At 34.6% G+C, this 20,345-nt stretch overlaps 1 protein-coding gene across 1 annotated transcript; it reads right to left on the reverse strand.

The window, feature by feature from the left end:
* Positions 1-342: 342 nt before the first annotated feature.
* Positions 343-18,888, reverse strand: LOC128208670 (visual system homeobox 2-like). The gene is made up of 5 exons (XM_052912218.1): positions 18,459-18,888; positions 12,442-12,535; positions 2,084-2,207; positions 1,186-1,366; positions 343-725 (listed from the first exon to the last, which is right to left on the reverse strand). The coding sequence occupies exons 1-5, from the start codon at positions 18,886-18,888 to the stop codon at positions 343-345; spliced, it is 1,212 nt and encodes a 403-aa protein (XP_052768178.1).
* Between the last annotated feature and the right edge of the window lie 1,457 nt (positions 18,889-20,345).

Below are 20,345 nucleotides of genomic sequence, written 5' to 3' on the forward strand. Positions count from 1 at the left end.
TTGCGTTTGAATGTATATGTATCTTTATAAGTTGTTCGAGGCTAACACATACATTCACTTATATCTCATATTGAAATAATGACAGTGTGTTTAATATAGTATAAACAAATAGATTATAAACAATGATTTTGTAGTTTTAGAGATTTGATGATCGAAATGGTGCTATTAAATGGCTAAATGGAATGTTCTCAAAACTCACCATCTATCTCACAATTTTTATACAATTCTTTTTTTCTTTATTCCATATTTGTTGTAAGATCAAAGCATTACCAAGTATACATTACATGTATATCAATACATAGGGATGAACTACATTATTTAGGGGAAAGTAAACACTCATAATTATGAAACAGATAAACGTCGTTCATGTTCATTCTTGGGATTAGCAAACCCACTTTTATAATCATCATCGTCAATAGATATAATATTGTTTTCGTGGTCAGTTATATCATTAGAGTCAGCAGAATGGCGTCCACTACTTGTACGATGCCTGTCGCAGCTCGTTAACTTGGCACTATGTTCCAATGCCTTCGCTCTAAGGGCAGCAATGCTCTCGGAACGAACGTCCTTCGTCTCTCCTCGGTTTCGGGTCGTTTCGAAATTGCTTGTTGTCTCGTCGTTTTGGTTTGGATCCTGTGGAATTATTTCTGCCATGCTCATCTTCGGTTCCCCGGGAATGTCGCTACCTAATGTTTCTTGAGCTTCTACTGATTTCTTATGCATACCTGCTTGTAAAATAAAAAAGAACATTTTGTATAAGTGAAGTTTGCTCAATCATTTTCAATCGCACAAAAGGGACAGAACTCTTGAATAGTGCGAAAAGAAATCACTATTGAATTGTTTCCCGTTGTTTAAATAACTGTCTTGTAACATAAAAAAAATCAAAGACAGTCAGACAGACAGAGTTGATTATTGTCGTAAACATGTAAATAACAGTTTCTAAAAAAAACATGATATGTAAAATAATAATTATTATGGTCACAATGATACATGGCAAAATAAGAAAGAAAAGAGAAATAAAACACACAGATAAAACATTATATTGATTATTATTTTTATACAAATTGTAAATATCCAAATTAAATGTAAATGCTTAATATATGCAATACCAGGTTAATAGGGATTTGGGAGGCTCATTATGAGACTTTCTTTAACTCGTAGCTATTAGCAAATGAATTATCTTACTCAGTAGCCACGGTGCACAAGAGTCCATCACCCCATCCTTTGCGCTCTTCAGTATGGTATCCGGAAGAGGAAGCGAGTGGCGCACCATCGCTCCGTACAACCCGTATTCGGCCATGATGCTGGATCGACCCCAGGTCTTCTCGGTCTTCCTCCATTTGGCACGACGGTTTTGAAACCAGACCTGGATATAGAATAAGGATTATTCATACGTTTGTGAATGTAATTATCCGAAATAAAAGTTTGATCTATGCATTTTAATTATTTAATTTTCTGTACATTCTCGGTCTTCCTACATTTGACACGACGGTTTTGAAACCAGACCTGGATATTAAATAAGGATTACACTCGTTCATTTTTGTATGTAATGATCAGCAAGCCCCAATTTTGTGAAATTTCTTGAGATTAATAGGCTTAAGTAGCGAATTTCAATAAGACAAAATACATACTTTAATTTGATTTTGATGATTGACAAATGGTTATTTTGATGATTGACAAATGGTTAATTGTGATTATCATAGAGAAGATTACTATTTAAGTTCAACAAAATCTAAAAGAAGTTAATTTAAAACAAAAATAGTGAGCTTAGCTTAATCCTGTTAGACGAGACTTAAGAAGTTTCGAGAAATTGGCTCCATGTGAACGTTTGATTTATGCATTTCAGAGTATTTGATTTACACTACATGCTATATAAAAAACGAAAACAATCTCAATAAAAGAAATGTCAAAAAGCTGATTAAGAAACATGAAAATAAGAAACATAATTTATTTAATTAGCCTAAATACTTGAAAAGATATTGAAACTCCTTGGGCTATATTAATTATGAGACTTTTGAGCATGTTTTTTTAATATCTTTCTGTAAAACATTTATAACAACATAACCTGTTAATATACCCTTACCTGGATCCGGTCTTCTGGGAGGTTGGTTTTTAGGGCGAGCACCTCCCTAGCATACACGTCAGGATAGTGGGCGTCCTTGAATGCTTTCTCCAGCTCTTCTAGTTGGAAACTCGTGAAGATCGTCCTGAAATGATGTAGTGCATATTAATAAGGTTAGCGCATTTGTTCGTACGGCCATACAAACGTGCCCTCTCTGGGAAACGTTCTCTTGAACTCTTCAAAGGGACGCCTGTACTGTTTTTATCTGCAGAGGAAACGGTCTCAGGTCCTTATCCTGATGTTCACAAACCAGCTAGAATATAACATCAGAGTATAAACCAATAAGTAATATTGAAACAGAAGAAATAACTTTCATAAAGGTTAAACATGTGCGTTACATGACTTTGTCTTGTTGTTGTTTTTTGTTAAAACGTTTAAAAGGTAAAATTTCTGATTAGTTTCGGGTATGACGTTTTGCATGTATTCTATAGAAGTATTCTATACTTCAGAAGTATTTTATGGAAGTATTGTATGGAAGTATTGTATGGAAATATCCTGTGAAAGTGTTCCATGAAAGTATTCCATGGAAATATTCTATGGAAGTAATACATGGAAGTATTCTATGGAAGTATAACATTGAAGTATTGTATGGAAGTATTCAATGGAAGTATTGTATGGAAGTAGTGTATGGAAGTGTCCTATGGAAGTAGTGTATGGAAGTATTCCATGGAAGTATTCTATGGAAGTATTTTATGGAAGTATTTTATGGAAGTATTGTATGACAATAATACACATGTTACTATAAATAGTAACATTTTACTGTAGAATATCGTACTCGCAATAATGATTATAATCACTGCTCGTGAGATTATCACGGCACGTCAGGGCGATTATGGCATAATTGCCTGACGAAGATGAGAACGTGCACATTGACGTCATTTTTACGAAAATAAAAATGGCCGCCGAATACTTGGTAGGCAAACATTTAAACATTATTGAAAGCTTTAAAGGGATTGAAACGGAACTATCGGTGCAATAATAGTGAAATTAGTTTTACCAATAATGACACCTTCCGTGTTTCAGTAACGAGTACTACCCGAAACCGTACCGGATGTTTACATTCGGCAAATGTCATAAAGCAGGGAGATAAGGAAATGTTTTGTTGAAACGTTTTGCGCTACTTTATTCGCAGAGAAATGTTAATTTATTCCAGCGAAATGGCTAGGGTCATTCAAGCCGAGATTCTTATGAAACTGCTCCTAGGCTTGATCGACCCTAGCTGTGCTTACCTATTGAAATGAACATCACAATCAGCCGATGTAAAACAGGAAATATTTGAAGAATGGAAAAAAAAAATGCACGCTTATTCTGAAAACACGCACGTAAAGGTTTGCTATTTTGATTTCCAGTCACTCGTTTATTTTTCGCAACTAATGCCATTTAAGACCATTTTGTTATATCTCATTTTTAAGACTTTCAGACTACAAAATGTCTACATGCTAATTATATGACATATCCTTCATTATTCTACAATATCATGTTTTTAAATCCATTTGAAAGCATTGACTGAGAACAAAATGTATGTATTATACAGGATAATACATGGTTGACCATGCCTTATGGTTGATAATAGCCCCAGTGAAAGTAATTGCCCTCGATTATTCCTTCCACTGGGGCAATTATAACCAAAAACCATGGTCAACCATGTATTATTCTATAAGTATTGTATGGAAGTATCCTGTGGAAGTGTTCTATAGCAGTATTGTATGGAAGTATTGTATGAAAGTATTCTATGGAAGTATTGTATGGAAGTATCCTGTGGAAGTGTTCTATAGCAGTATTGTATGGAAGTATTGTATGAAAGTATTCTATGGAAGTATTGTATGGAAGTATCCTGTGGAAGTGTTCTATAGCAGTATTGTATGGAAGTATTGTATGGAAGTATCCTGTGGAAGTGTTCTATAGCAGTATTGTATGGAAGTATTGTATGGAAGTTTCCTGTGGAAGTGTTCTATAGCAGTATTGTATGGAAGTATTGTATGGAAGTATCCTGTGGAAGCGTTCTATAGCAGTATTGTATGGAAGTATTGTATGAAAGTATTCTATGGAAGTATTGTATGGAAGTATCCTGTGGAAGTGTTCTATAGCAGTATTGTATGGAAGTATTGTATGGAAGTATTCTATGGAAGTAATCTATGGAAATATCGCATGGCAGTATTGAATGGAAGTATTCTATGGAAGTATTGTACGGCAGTATCCTATGGAAGTATTCTAGGGAAGTATTCTAGGGAAGTATTTAATGGAAGTATCCTGTTACAGTATTATATGGAAGTATTTTATGGAAGTATCCTATGAAAGTATTCCATGGAAGTATTATTTGGAAGTATTCTATGGAAGTACCTGTCAGGTGATGAGCATATCTCCCTATAGTTATTCGAGACAACAGTGAGTTAATAAATTTTGTTATAATATGGAGAACATTAGGAGGCAAATTCTAACTGCAAGTCTTATAAACTATGTTTCGATAATTACTTAACTTTATGAACATGTACGTGTAACGTCGACGTATTTTAAATGAGAAATAAAAGTTTTTTTATGCAATATTTTATACAACGGTACTGTTTCCACAATGTCAATGTCACATCTTATTGCAATTAGAAAATTAGTTTACAAATAAATTGAGAAATCATTTTATAGGAATTGTAATTGTCTATTAACTTCAGTAATAGATCGCTTTCGGAGCCAACCGTTTTTCAATACATCATGTAGCTACCGTAATCAATTTGCTTCAAACAAAACCGGGGAGAAATGAGCTTTGTTCATATAATTACCATAGTTACTAATTCAATTAAAAAACGGAAGCCAATGAAATCACAAGACCAGCAGCAATTCAGTCAATTTACTTTAAGAGTCGTGTCGCACAGTGAACTAGCCCTCATATCTCTGCAACCTTACGCATGACAATATGTCCCGGGGTCATTCAAGCTATTTACGGTCTGCATTGTTGCTAATTAAATGACCTTTAACGGCATGTGAACAAGCATCCCCTGGATACCTTACAAAATTATTAGCTCCATTAAATTAATCAACCCTTTGATATAAATTCCCTGATCTTCATGATAGCTTTCTTCATAAAACGTTCACCTAATGAATTATATATTAATTTATATCACTTTTATAAATTAGACAGATTGCCATGGGTCTTTTGGGTGTTTCCTTCGACCGTTTGAATAATCTAGAACAGCATATTCAGTTGCGATATCCGGCGAAATCAGTAATTTGTTTTCCCTGTCAAGGGCGAAACGTGTCCATTGTTTTAATGCAATAAAGGAATGGAATTTCAGATTCAATTACCGACTTCAAGATGTCTGCTGTCAATTGATATTTCCTTTTACAAACATGATTGTGTTAAACGATCGTTAATTTATTGTAAATGTCTCGATGACATTTTTAGGAAGTATCGAATTGTTTTAAACATTGACAAGGTTACATAAGATATGTCTAAGCAATGAAAACTTCAAGGACAATCCTTGTATTCAAACTGTTATATTTACCAGTGTATGTATACCACGTGATAAATTACGTCATATACGCTACGTCGGAAGGCAACATTTTGCTTAAAATGAAGACTTAAAACAAAGATAACTGTTCTTTTTCTTCACCATTTTAAATGACACAAAGGGCGGTATATTGAGCTTAAAAAGCCCCGCCTTCGTTTTATTACCGTAGTTTGATGACGTGATTAGTTTCCTCAAACACCGAAGGCGAGGCTCTGTAAGCGGTGTAGACTGTGATATGTTTCATTTAAAACGGTGAAGAAATAGTAAACGCATCTTCGTTTAAAGTATTCATTCAAAGCATAATATTGCCTTCAGACGTATCATTTATGACGCAATTTATCACGTGGTATACACACACTGTTTTCATTCTGCTAGTTCTGTGTGAAGATACAATTTGACATCCATATTGTATAACACGCAAGGAGTTATGACGGCATTGTTAACTTCAATATTGCGCTCCGATTGGATTAGCGCGACGTCATTTAACCAATTAAAAACGACGTTACAAAGATCTGCTATTCTTTTATACAAACGTATGTTTTCGGTTATCATCTTTAAGAAGAAATACTCAAATGTAGAAGATGCTACTTATTTTAAATCACAATAAATATTGCATAAAATACAAACACTACAAAGAGGCCACACATGCCAGGCGCGTAGCTTCTTATACGCAAGTACGCGGCTGAATTCACATGATTCTGACTAAAAAACAGCCCTAGTTCAGTATGCGTACTTGACTACATGATCCTAAAGCTGACCATTTTCCATTACTAAATAAAGCACATCAGAACGCCCAGAATGAATCAGAAAGCACCATGGTTTTCAAATTTTCTGAGGGAGCATGCCCCCGAACACACCAAACAAAATTATACAATTCCACATTAATAAAGGACTAGCTACGCCCCTGTATGCATCCAAATATCTTCATTTAAAATGGTGATGTCAAATCCTTCATACAAAGGAGGTCACCTTGGGAACAAACTAGTTTATGAGTCATCAACGTCACACTATTCCCAACATTTAAAAATAAGTCGTTATTAAAGATGCACTTTTTCTCCCAAATAAGATGTACCAGAATTAATGCAATTATTTAAAATTGCCGAAAATGATTATTTAATATCAAAATTATGGTTCTTATGAAGGATACCGTGTTTAATTTGAAAGAAATGTGCAAAAAACACGGTTTTTTACCTTATGAGACAATAGTTTTTCACTATTAATATTTTAGGACTCGTCTGGCATTTAATATTTGAGTGTTTTCAGCCATTAAACACACGGTTACAATCTTGTTATCAGTCATTTATATTTTCCATTAATGCATTATTTAGTGAAAGGCTTTATGACTCTAAATTTATATTTGTAATAAATGTGTATGTATTGATTTCAAACACCAGTGTCACTTTAAGACATAATAATTTAGTTTTATTACCAAACCACTTAAAGGGGCTGTCTCACGTATGATAAAATAGCGAAAACTGTCGAAAACTGACATAAACTTGGCATCGATGTGTACAATGCATTGAAACTTACAAACTGAAGTACCACACAGTTTACAATTTATTTAAGTTTAGCAGTTATTTCGTATTTTTCCATTAAAAAAGATTACTGGGTATGTATACCAGGTAGAATTCATTCCTTATGCGTGATTGGCTAGTCGGTGTTATCACGTGATATTACCGAGGTAGGTGTATAGCTTAATTATGTCATCCGATCAGCATAACCCTTTGTAGCTCAGTTAGTAAGGCGCTGGACTTCAATTTTGGCGACGCGGGTTCGAACCCGATCTCCGACACAATTTTTTTTTTACATTTTGGTACTTTTTTTACAATTATGATATCAAAGCGTATCACGTTCTATTAGATAATTTTTTGTCCTGAGATTCGTAACAGAAAAAAACTTTTTTAGTGCCAATCTGTGACACAGTCTCTTAAAAGTGTGTCTGTTTTAGTATTCATATAATGTTTCCGTTGGTTAACTTAACTGAGAAATGCGTGCGAGTAGTTGTTAGTTGTAACACCAGACAGTTCCTCTGTGTTTTCGGTGAACATTCAAAAAAGGTTGTGCTGATATTATTTATAATTGTCTATCATGTATGCTTTAAATGATTATTTTACGTATGTCTTTTTTCACCTCTTCTTTGATTTGTGCGTCCAAATAAAGCATAATCCTTGTAGGTTTTGCTTCTTTCTTTATCTCGGCGATTCCTATTGCTTTTAATCGCCATCGTCGTTAAAATGAATGACATGGCAAACTATTGTTTTCCCTACTGACAATCGAAATGATTATATGTAATTTATCCACTCTTTATGTACAATTCAAAACAGTATATCTTTCATGAGTCGCTTGATTCAGGTGGCTTAGATTGTTGCAGAAACATTGGGTGTTAACAAATTAGTACATTAGTACAGTCGAACCCCGTTGGCTCGAACTCCCGGGGACCGGCGAAGTTACATCGAGCCTTGGAAAAATCGAGCCAAGCGGGAATGCTTACTCTAGTATAAAGAAATCGGTACTTTACATTCAGTTCGAGCCAACGAGGAAATCGAGCCAATCGTTTGTCCTAAATGTAACAAACTCAAATTTAGAACATGTACATTTTTTTTTAATTGTCGACAGTTAGTACATGTAATATCATTTTTCATTCATCTTTTCGGTGTGGAATATATGGAATGCCGTGACCACTTTAAAAATAAATAAAATCATGAATATTTGTTTCTTAATGGCAACCCAGTGTTAGTGGTTGTCTAAACAGCACATTGTGTATTGAACTCATTTCTTACAAAGGCGTCTCAGGCCTAGCGTATAAGAGTGTGTGGTCACCAAGCCGCTCAAGTGTGGCGCAACCGTGGTCTAGTGGTAACCCAGGGGTCGCAGGTTCGATTCTCCGTCGCACCACTAATGAATACTAATCGTCTTCCGGGAGGGACGTTAGATGAGGGTCCCGTGTGACAGTGCCATTCACTGGTGCACGTTAAAGAACCAGGGTAGCTCTAAACAGGGTTGCATTCTGTCTGTGCACAATGCTCCCAAAACCCTAAAATGACTTACAATCTTAACGGAGCACTCGCCGAATAGGCAAGGCCCGAGTGCGAGTATTAATTAACTTACACACACACGCACACACACGCACAAACGCCGGTCAAGTCAACAAGTCAAATAGTTTCCCCAACAACACAATGTACACTATCGCGTTACATCATGACAATGAGAGCGATACATATAACGTCATAAGAACTTCGTCATATAATAAATAAGTTTCAATTTAAAAGTGGTAATCAACATCAGACTGAGTAATAACTATGTATCGATCCTTAAATGACGTAGATACTTGTTTTGTTCAGAATCTGCATCGCTAAGATGTTCTAAAAAATTCAAACAACGTTTTGTTGATATGTCTGAGGAACCATAGCAACCAAATGTTTACCAAACAAAGGAAAAGAAAAGCATCCACTTCTTGTATCTATGTTTAATTCTGATTTAAAATTCGTACTTAATAATAATACGCGAGAAATGCTATCGTCATAGAATAACTATTCGGAACTCCTCGGCCACTTTTATCGAAAACAACCTCGGATGTATTTGGACGGTTTACATTCTCAAAAAGTGGTACGTTTAAGTCCGCTGCAAGTAGATCGCGTAGTAATTTTATTTAGAAGTTAAACTTTATGACTTAACTCGTGGGAATTTTAATTATGTTTGCAATAATACACTTAAATGGCAATCAATTTAAACTTAAATCAATAAATACAACTCTAAAACACTACATTTAATTAATGATATAATTAAAAAAGTACGAACTACTTTAACTGATGTACCGGCATACATCCGAGGTTGTTTTGGATGAAATTGGCCGAAGAGCTCCGAATAGTAGAAAAACATGATACCGACATCTTATAAACAACATTTGCGATTCTCTCTAAGACGACAACATCTCTTGTGAATATTGTTTTCGGGCAGAAGCTCATTGGATACGCGAACACTTTAACCAGTGAATCAGCGTCACTTATATTCGTTTTAGGAAGCCACTCGCTTCTTCTATAATTGTTGTTTCTGCTGAACCTTTGATGTTCGACAGTGTTATCTGGTTTATAAAATGCCCCAATGGGACCAAACAAGGCAATAATTTCTCTCACGTTCGCGCCGGCAATTTCAAAAACTCTCGATTAAATACTGACATTGAATTTCCCTATGGTTTTCCCTAATTAATTGTTTTCAATTCTAAACAGATAGTGGTGGAGCTCCGGCAAATGCTAATCCTTCTTGATGTATAGATTTATGTCTTCCACGATTTTTAATCTAATAAAAACTGTTATTATTACTTATTTATCATTCCAATCATGGAATCATCAAGTTATTATTTCAAAGTAAAAAATGCTAAATTCTATTAAGCAATTTCGCTGCCTAAGATTTCATTTTCTGATAAGTATTACTGTTTTACCTGGAGACATCAAACAAAGCAGGACTAATTATTAATTTTAGAATAGATGTGATGAAATGTGAATTGTGTAATATGATTTATTTCTTTAATGCATTTTATATCTTCCATAAGAGCACTTTTGTGTTGAAACCAATTCAGTTCACCGTGGCAACATTAGAAAAGTCACTTTCTGAGCGGTTTAAATTAGAATACGTTTGCTTTTATCTTTTACAGAATTATTAAAAGGTATTTTAAAATATTAATACGTTGATTATTTTGCAATGGAAATCATGTACATTTTGTATTTTGAAATTGAATATTTTAAAATATCGTTTGATAAAAGTGAAACTATATATAAATATTAATGAGATGAAAATAAGAAATATTATCCAATATAGGTTTAAGTAAATCATCAATGTGGTAGAGCAAGAAAAAGTGTGGCAATGGGTGTTACACCTTATTAAATCAAATTCATTGACTTTATGCAATATATGAACTATAACATTCAACTTAATATGTGCAAATCTATTTCTAAAGGATTCGAACGTCGTCATAACATAGTTAATATTGTTTCGTCCTCAATTTTAAGTTAAAGCCTACGTTTGGAACTTAACTGTATTATATAAATGTATACATCATTCTTCAGACATTATAATTGTTAACAATGTACATGTTTGTCATATGATATGTCTCTTTTCGTGACAAAAGAACGTCAATAGTATGCTAAATGCTTGTTTGTCCATCCACAATGTTAATTTTAACAATATTTAATACAAATTTGATGTGTAAATACTGATTATGAATTGTGATCATTCCATATATTCGTGTCGCATATTCAGACCGATTGTGTTGTCATTGTATATATGTATAATTGAATTAATCTTTTGATCATGTAAGGAGGAATACATTTGTGTTCAAATTACTTAATAAATGTGTTGAACTTGAACCTTGAAATCTTAATAACATATGGCTATGTGGATATGATATGTATGTGAATTTATGTCAGCTTTGTACATATTTTCCACAATTAATTCATATATATTGTATGTTTATTAACTTATTTAATTATATAGATAGAGGATAATTGTTTGTCTCAATGGATGATCGCATAGCAACAAGTGAAATATTTTCTTCTGGTGTTTACAGGGTGATGTTTTTGCGATCTTACACCGGAACAAACAGTTTTATTAATTGTATTATATGCCTATAATATCAAATGACAGCTATTGTAGTTTTTTTCTGAAAAGCGTCCCGAATTGAATTCGAATGTAACACCATTTCGGAAATACCGTTGTTAAAATTTATTCTTGCATACCGGACGTGTGTTTCCGGTCATGTGACCAGTGCTGGAAAAACCCATCTTACATACCCCATGTAAGATGAGTCACGCGCAACAACGCGCCACTTCTTATTTCATTTATTGTATGGTTTATGAAAGATATAGAATGCCATTTCAATAAAGCGCAATCAAATATATATGTTTGCAAGTCTTTTAATTAAAATTGAAAATAATTCATGGGAAAAAAACGCTATTTTTAGTTATTTAAAATTACTGCGGTCTTTGACGTCAGTAAACAAAGTCGCACGCGTTTTTTTGGTGTAAATGTACGAAAGTTCGTTTTCTACGTCATTTTAATTTCCATAAATTCATAATTTTAGGTATGCGAGAAGAAATATCATGTTTTTCCGGTCCGGATCGAAAAATCCGATCCTCGGGCACGCTGCGTGACCGGTAACTCGGCAAGTCTCGTTACAGGCTAACGCGCGTGCCCTCGGGTCGGATTTTTCTATCCGCACCGGAAACACATGATAGATACTTATAGTCCAACACTTGTAACCGTTGACGTATGATTTGTACGTCAGAGCCGGGCTAAAACATCAAAAGAATAAACAAATAAATTGATATTTGTTTTGATTTTGGAAACAGAGAAATAACTTCTAAAACCCTACGGAAAAGCATATTAAGATGTCTTAACACAAGTGATCACTGATGGGGCAACAAAGCCACGGAAAATGTGATATGTCATGCTTCTACGCCCATGACTAATATAATTATTTTCCTCAAAATTTGAAAGTTATTTAAAAACAAGCAGTGTCAATTGAATCATCCAAAACCATTGCACGAAATCAACACTACTAGTATGATACCCAACTGCATGTTACTATCAAAAAATAGTAACGGAATGAAATAAAATATATATATTTGTAAGTTCAATATTTAACGGTAACACACTTTTTTTAAAAGAACACTAACAATAAAGAATTGACAGTCACGTTAAAGATAATACTTGCTTTACAACAATAGTAAATAGTTTGCAGCGATCGGAGCAAAAGTGTCATTACAAATGAAACTGATGTAAGGAGATATTTTTAATGAACTTATGTTTTGGAGTGCACTGTACCTGTGTCGCCTCTTCTTTTTCTTTTTCTTTCCACCAACAGAACTCGTTTCGATGGAATCGGAACTTTTGTCACTGGCGAAGCTGGCGTCAAGTCCTGAAGAAGAGCGTATGTTTGTAAGTAATTTAACAGTTGAAAGGACCTTTAAACTATCATAACCAAAACAAGAAAAGTCACTAGCTTTGTTTCACTCAACACAAATAACAAAGTATTATGGAAGAGAGAGCCTTCGGAACCACAAAATACCACCAGCGTATGAAAACAGCAGTCTCGCTTTGACTGAGACTGTCAATTTACAGTAATACGTTGCAACAACGTCAACACCACTAACACTGGCTTTCGGCAGTCTATGTCTGATTGAGACTGTCCAGATTCGCTAATGGTAGGTGCAACACTGTCAACACCCTAAGCACTGACTAACTGTAGTCTCGGTTTGATGGAGACTGTTCATTGTAGGCAATGGTAGGTTCATCACTACCAACAACCCTAGTACTGGCTTACAGCAGTCACGCTTTAATTGGGGCTGTTCATTGACAGTCGAACAATGACTTAGGATTAACAATGTAAACACCCTTAGCAATGGCTTAGAGCAGTCTCGGTTTGATTGAGACTGTTCATTGACGAAAATGATAGGTTTAACAATGTAAACACCCTTAGCAACGGCTTACAGCAGTCTCGGTTTCATTAAGACAGATCATTGACAATAATAGTAGGTGTAATGTCAATACCCTTAGCACTGGATTACAACAGACTATGTTTGATTTAGACTATGTTTGATTGGGACTGTCTATTAACAGAAATGGTAGGTGAAACAATGTTAACACCCTAGCTCGGACTTATAGCAGTCTCGGTTTGATTGGGACTGTCTATTAACAGAAATGGTAGGTGAAACAATGTTAACACCCTAGCTTGGACTTATAGCAGTCTCGGTTTTATTGGGACTGTCTATTAACAGAAATGGTAGGTGAAACAATGTTAACACCCTAGCTCGGACCTATAGCAGTCTCGGTTTGATTGGGACTGTCTATTAACAGAAATGGTAGGTGAAACAATGTTAACACCCTAGCTCGGACCTATAGCAGTCTCGGTTTGATTGGGACTGTCTATTAACAGAAATGGTAGGTGAAACAATGTTAACACCCTAGCTCGGACTTATAGCAGTCTCGGTTTGATTGGGACTGTCTATTAACAGAAATGGTAGTTGAAACAATGTTAACACCCTAGCTCGGACTTATAGCCATGTCTGGTTGATTGGGACTGCCCATTTACAGAAATGGTATGTGAAATTATGGCATGGCCTCCTAGAAAAGGGAAATTATATTTGCGAGAAACAAGGTTTCCTGCTTAATTTAACTGAAAGCAGAAGTGGAAGCATGTTTAGTCAAGCTATGACGTAGACACTCATTCTTCCATCGGGAGATGACAGTAAATTGGAAGTTTAAATTCAAATTCTGCGAAAATCATTTCCTAACTTCACAAAATAACCTGAATCACAAATTTTACAGACGTTTGTCATTGACATACTTATATCATGGAACAAAATGAGTCGGAAGTTAATTGGGGTCAGGTAGGCCAGTACATGGTTTATTTGCATACATGAAAGAAATTAAAACACGTAAAACAATCAGTCAACAACATACACGTAAGACAATTAACAATATACATCCAAGACAATCAACAATATACACGTAAGACAATCAACAATATACACGTAAGACAAGCAACAATATACACGTAAGACAATCAACAATATACACGTAAGACAATCAACAATATACACGTAAGACAATCAACAATGTACACGTAAGACAATCAACAATATACACGTAAGACAATCAACAATATACACGTAAGACAATCAACAATATACACGTAAGACAATCAACAATATACACGTAAGACAATCAACAATATACACGCAAGACAATCAACAATATACACGTAAGACAATCAACAATATACACCTAAGACAATCAACAATGTACACATAAGACAATCAACAATATACACGTAAGACAATCAACAATATACACGCAAGACAATCAACAATATACACGTAAGACAATCAACAATATACACGCAAGACAATCAGCAATGTACACATAAGACAAGCAACAATATACACGTTAGACAATCAACAATATACACGTAAGACAATCAACAATGTACACGCAAAACAATCAACAATATACACGTAAGACAATCAACAATATACACGTAAGACAATCAACAATGTACACATAAGACAATCAACAATATACACGTAAGACAATCAACAATGTACACATAAGACAATCAACAATATACACGTAAGACAATCAACAATATACACGTAAGACAATCAACAATATACACGCAAGACAATCAACAATATACACGTAAGACAATCAACAATATACACGTAAGACAATCAACAATATACACGCAAGACAATCAACAATATACACGCAAGACAATCAATAATATACACGCAAAACAATCGACAATATACACGCAAGACAATCAATAATATACACGCAATACAATCAACAATATACACGCAAGACAATCAACAATATACACGTAAGACAATCAACAATATACACGTAAGACAATCAACAATATACACGCAAGACAATCAATAATATACACGCAAGACAATCAACAATATACACGCAAGACAATCAATAATATACACGCAAAACAGCCAAAAATATACACGCAAGACAATCAATAATATACACGCAATACAATTAACAATATACACGCAAGACAATCAACAATATACTTGCAAGATAATCAACAATATACACGCAAGATAGTCAATAGTATACACGCAAGAAATCAACGATATACATGCAATACAATTAACAATATACACGTAAGACAATCAACAATATATCCGCAAGATAATCAACAATATACACGCAAGATAATCAATAGTATACACGCAAGACAATCAACAATATACCCCTAAGACAATCAACAATATACACGCAAGATAATCAATAGTATACACGCAAGACAATCAACGATATACATGCAATACAATCAACAATATACACGCAATACAATCAAGAATATATCCGCAAGATAATCAATAATATACACGCAAGATAATCAATAGTATACACGCAAGACAATCAACAATATACACGCAAGATAATCAATAATATACACGCAAGATAAACAGCCACAGTCAACAGTTCTGTTTCAACGAAACTAATGAACTTTACAATAACATCTGCGTTTGTTTGTTTGTGTTTGTCTTCTGTGTTTTGAGTTTTGTTGTAGTTTTGTTTTGTTTTGTCTTTCGGTTATTTCACAGCATCATTCGAATCAAAATGAAGAAGATATCTGAACAAAGAACATAAAGATCCTTATGTTGCAGTGGAATCGGGAGAGAAAAATATTACCTTATTTCTTCCGTACAGTTCAGCCTCGCTCAAAACTATTTGTTATAGCCAATTAGTGCTACATTTTCCGTAATTTGATTATTAGCTTGCGTTTTGCATTCTCTTATTATCTTTATCAAATTACTGGAATGTCATTGAGCCTCTCTTGTCAGTTTACTTCATGATGGATAAAAAGAAATCGCGTTTAAAAACCAAGAGCTAATTTCCAATTATTTCCGTGCAGTATGAAATTCATATCTTTCTAATGATAGAAAAATGACAATAGTTTTATGAATAAATCATTTTGTTCCGATCAAACGCAACACGCGATGGGTAATTAGGATGCATTGTCATTCGCGGAACTGTATAAGACAGATAATATGATATTGTTCCACACGGGTCTTTTGGCAGAAACAGGTAATTGAGATAATTTTACGAATAATTCAAATGAATATCCTGCAATTTTTGATTGACAGGCATCTTTGAGATCTTCAATAGCAAATTTTGACGCAGTATTACTAAATTTGATAATATTTTCATATTTGCCTAATTTTAAAAGTGTTTTTTTTTTCTCTCGGAGAAAGTAGTATCGTCCAGTACCAAGGTTGGAGAAAGGTAAAACCTTTTGAGAATATACAACAGCGCTTAAAGATGCCCTCTTACTCCCAAAAAAGATGATCTTTATAAGCTTTCGATCAAATTCTTAAATATTTAGAATGTAAAATATGTTGTCAGTTGTATATTTTCATGAAATAAATAGGTTTAAACCAAAAGTAAAACAATGTTAATGTTGTCTGCAGTATTCTTATTTACTTTTTATATATTTTCATGTATATTTAATGGCAATTAAATATAATTTTGCACATAAAAAGAAAGGTGGAGAAAGATAATTTAGCTGTTTATACAAGCCAGAATCAAAGAAAACAGGAAAAAACACAATGAAATATATGTAAATATATTTGCTTCATTCTTAGTTCTGAAAAATCTTAACATATAATGCGGAAATGACTTATAATAGTTTTGTTTTTCATCGTGATACATAGCATATATTGTTTCATTTACATAAACACTTTTTTGTGTAATCATATTGATTAAATAAATACTTAAGTTAAATTAAGTAATTGTTACGGCAACCACGCCCCGAGTTTTTGAGAATATACACGAACGCTTAAAGATGCACTCTTACACCCAAATAAGATTTACCACAATTAATGCAATTGTTTTAATTATAAAAAAGCTGAAAAATGTCGAAATAAATGGTTCTTATGAAGGAAACCGAGTTTATTTGGAAGGCACGGTGCAGAAAACACGGTATTTCTACCTTGTTAGAAGATAGAAGATAACAGTCAATCTTTTAGCACTCACCAATCATTTAATATTTTTGCGATTTCAGCTATTTAATACACGATTACAATCTTGTTATCATTGATTAATAGTTTTCATAAATGCATTATTTAGTAAATAGTTAAAGGTGTGACACTCCAACTTTATGTTTGTTATACATGTGGATGCATTGATTTTGAATAAGAGTGTCACTTTAAGCGCTAGTGTATAATTCCAACTACCTGGCCCCAATTTCTCCAAACTTCTCAAATAGCCAAAATGCATACTTAAATTGAATTTTGATAAATGAAACATGGTTTATTGTAATTATCCTAAAAATAATTCCTATATAAAGTATAAAAAACTTTTAAAGAAATTAATATTACGCAAATTATTGAAAAACAAAATTAGTGGGCTTAGCTCAATCCTTTTATAAGGGACTTAAGAAGTTTCGAGAAATTGGGGCCAGGGTTAAGTACCGTGTTGGAAAGTACAATTTGAGAGTGGTCTAGTGGTAAAGGTACCTGCCTCTTACCCAAGAATTTGTTGGTTCGATCCCCACAAGGAGTACTTTCACGTGGCCTCACAAAAAGGACACAGTATGGGTTTCTGCACAGGAGACGGACTCGAGAGTGATTCTATAAGCTATTTAAAGCTTTTGTCACAATCGAGCTAAAATTAATTAGTATATACTACGAACAATTGTAATAAAAAGCGTGTGGTATAGGTAGTTATAGCACGGTTACGCCCATTCTACTTTTGGAGGCAATGCATAGACGAAAACAAAAGAAAACAATCACAAACATGGTACATTATAAAAAAAGTGTTATGTTAGTGCATGCAGATAGTTTTGTGGCAGCATTTTTACATTCGGAATGTTCAAGCGTAAACAACACATCAAATGGTTTATTTACATGGCTGTTAAAAGAACGCAGTTGCTCTTAAGTAATTCCCAGGAAATTCTGAGCTAAACGAGGGACAAAAACACGAATAGTAACATTCAGTGACATGCAAAACTGTACCAAAGAAAAATAAATATGCGAAAACATGTATTGTAAATCATATATTTAAAACACTATTCTAAAAAAAACAGAACACAACAATTACATTGAGAGAAAGTGGTAAATACGTAAAACATTGGCCAACTTGGAACAGTGTTATATGTTAAACATAACAATAATATTATTTTATTTTATTTTATTTTTAAGCGTACAATAATCAAACTATTTGCATGCAAAATAAAATATGTTTTGCCATAAACTGCTTAAGTAGTTTAATTGACATATTTTGAGATACAACATCTAACCACATATATATTGTACCTGATTTATAGTCTGATTTTGACAGAACATTGTTTGGAGATGATGCTGGTGGCATGGGCGAATGGAAATTCAGTAACCCTTGGGCGGATCCACCTAGCGCGTTCATTAAACTCGACTTCCACGGCATGTACGAAAACGCCGCCGAGTTCAGTCCAGACGCCATGGACGTCAGAGAGAGCGGTGGTGAGAACGACGATGCTAGAAACGCCGACGCCGACAAAAACGAATCTGACGTCATTGGTGCGGGTGGCCGACATCTGTCCGAGCTGGTAGGGCTATTGAGGCCAAGAAGTTCCTGAATCCCGAATGAATGTCTTTGTGGCAAGGAAAGCGGAAGAGCTGGTCCATGAAGTCCTAGTGCGGCCCCGGGGCCAGACGCACCGACTCCAAGAGCGGTGAACGCGTGAGGACTAGGTGCTGGAAAGTTCATTTTATTTTGCAAGTCCATATGATTTAGAACCGTTTAATACGCTAAAATGGTGTGTGTTTTTCTGTAGTTTAATTATCTTGTAAAGTCACTTCCTACTTCATTTACTTATTCCAGATTTTTTTCTTAAATATTACAAAAAAAGACGAACTTGTTCAAATAATTAAAGCATTTATGGTTTATCTCATCATTTTGTGCATCACATCCGTTTTCTCTGAGCATAGAACCTTATATTAACTGCGATCTCCTAACCTTTGAATAACAAATCAACACCTTAATTGTTTAAATACGAATAAGCGCTTGACAAATTACAGACTATCCGTTTTTGCCGGGAAATTAGAAATTCGCACCATCCAATATTGAACTCTACTGTGATTTGTTCAGACGCTCGCCTGCTGTCAGTCAAACAAACAAGCCAATGAATCTCCATCCTCCAGGCGCTTTGTGATTAGCTGCTGTATCATTAACCAAGCCTCTCAGTGTTGAACTGATCAATACGTCTTCCCAGGAACGCTATGCTTTCGTCTACTATAAATATGGCTACGAAATGTTCTTTGATGATTCCAGCGTTTCTATATTTCTCCATGTATGGACTGCAAAACATATATACAAACACAAAATCCATTTTTTTTTGCTTTTGAGCCTTACGAGAATAATTCGTACACTATTGCAGTAGTTTCTTGACTGCAGTAGTTTCTTAACTGACTAACTTGCCCCTTTAATTTCCACTGGAATTATGTAATTCCCCGCTGGCTCGAACTTCCGGGGACCGCTGAAAATACCTCGAGCCTCGACAAATACGAGCCAAGCGAGAATACTTACCATCTGTATAGAGAATTCGGTCCTTTACTTCCAGTTCGAACCAACGATGAATTCGAGCCAAGCGAGTTCGAGCAGACGGAGTTCGACTGTATGTGATTATGCGGCTTTGACAATTCAACTGTATTATAGTATTTACTTTGACAGTATGCTTGTCCTATGTCTTTACATTATAACGGTTTTAATTTTTAAATGATTGCAGACAAACCAGTGTTACCGTTTCTGCAGCACATAACAGTTTCAAACATTCACTTCTTGTGTGCACGCTGTCAGTAATACTAACAAATCGAGAAAAGTCGTTCGGGTACTAATGAACTTTTGGGCGCCCTTTTTATTTACTATCTTTTGAATTGTGTTTGTTTTTAATTATTTGTAAATAAATTTCTTATTCACGGAAATCTTAACTTAAATATTATATATCTCCTTAAATAGTGTAAACTTATTTATTTCACAACGATTGTGAAACAAATTATAACAACATTACATTAATCACTCTCGTTGGCACGATCTTACGCGAGAGTGTGGTCTTGTGTTGTGGGGGAAACCGGAGTACCCGGAGGAAACCCATTTCTCCGGCTTGGTGACCACAAACCAAACTCACATGCGCCCATGCCGGGAATCAAACCCGGGTCGCCTCGGTA

Source organism: Mya arenaria, chromosome 11, assembly GCF_026914265.1.
Source record: "Mya arenaria isolate MELC-2E11 chromosome 11, ASM2691426v1".
Taxonomy (NCBI): domain Eukaryota; kingdom Metazoa; phylum Mollusca; class Bivalvia; order Myida; family Myidae; genus Mya; species Mya arenaria.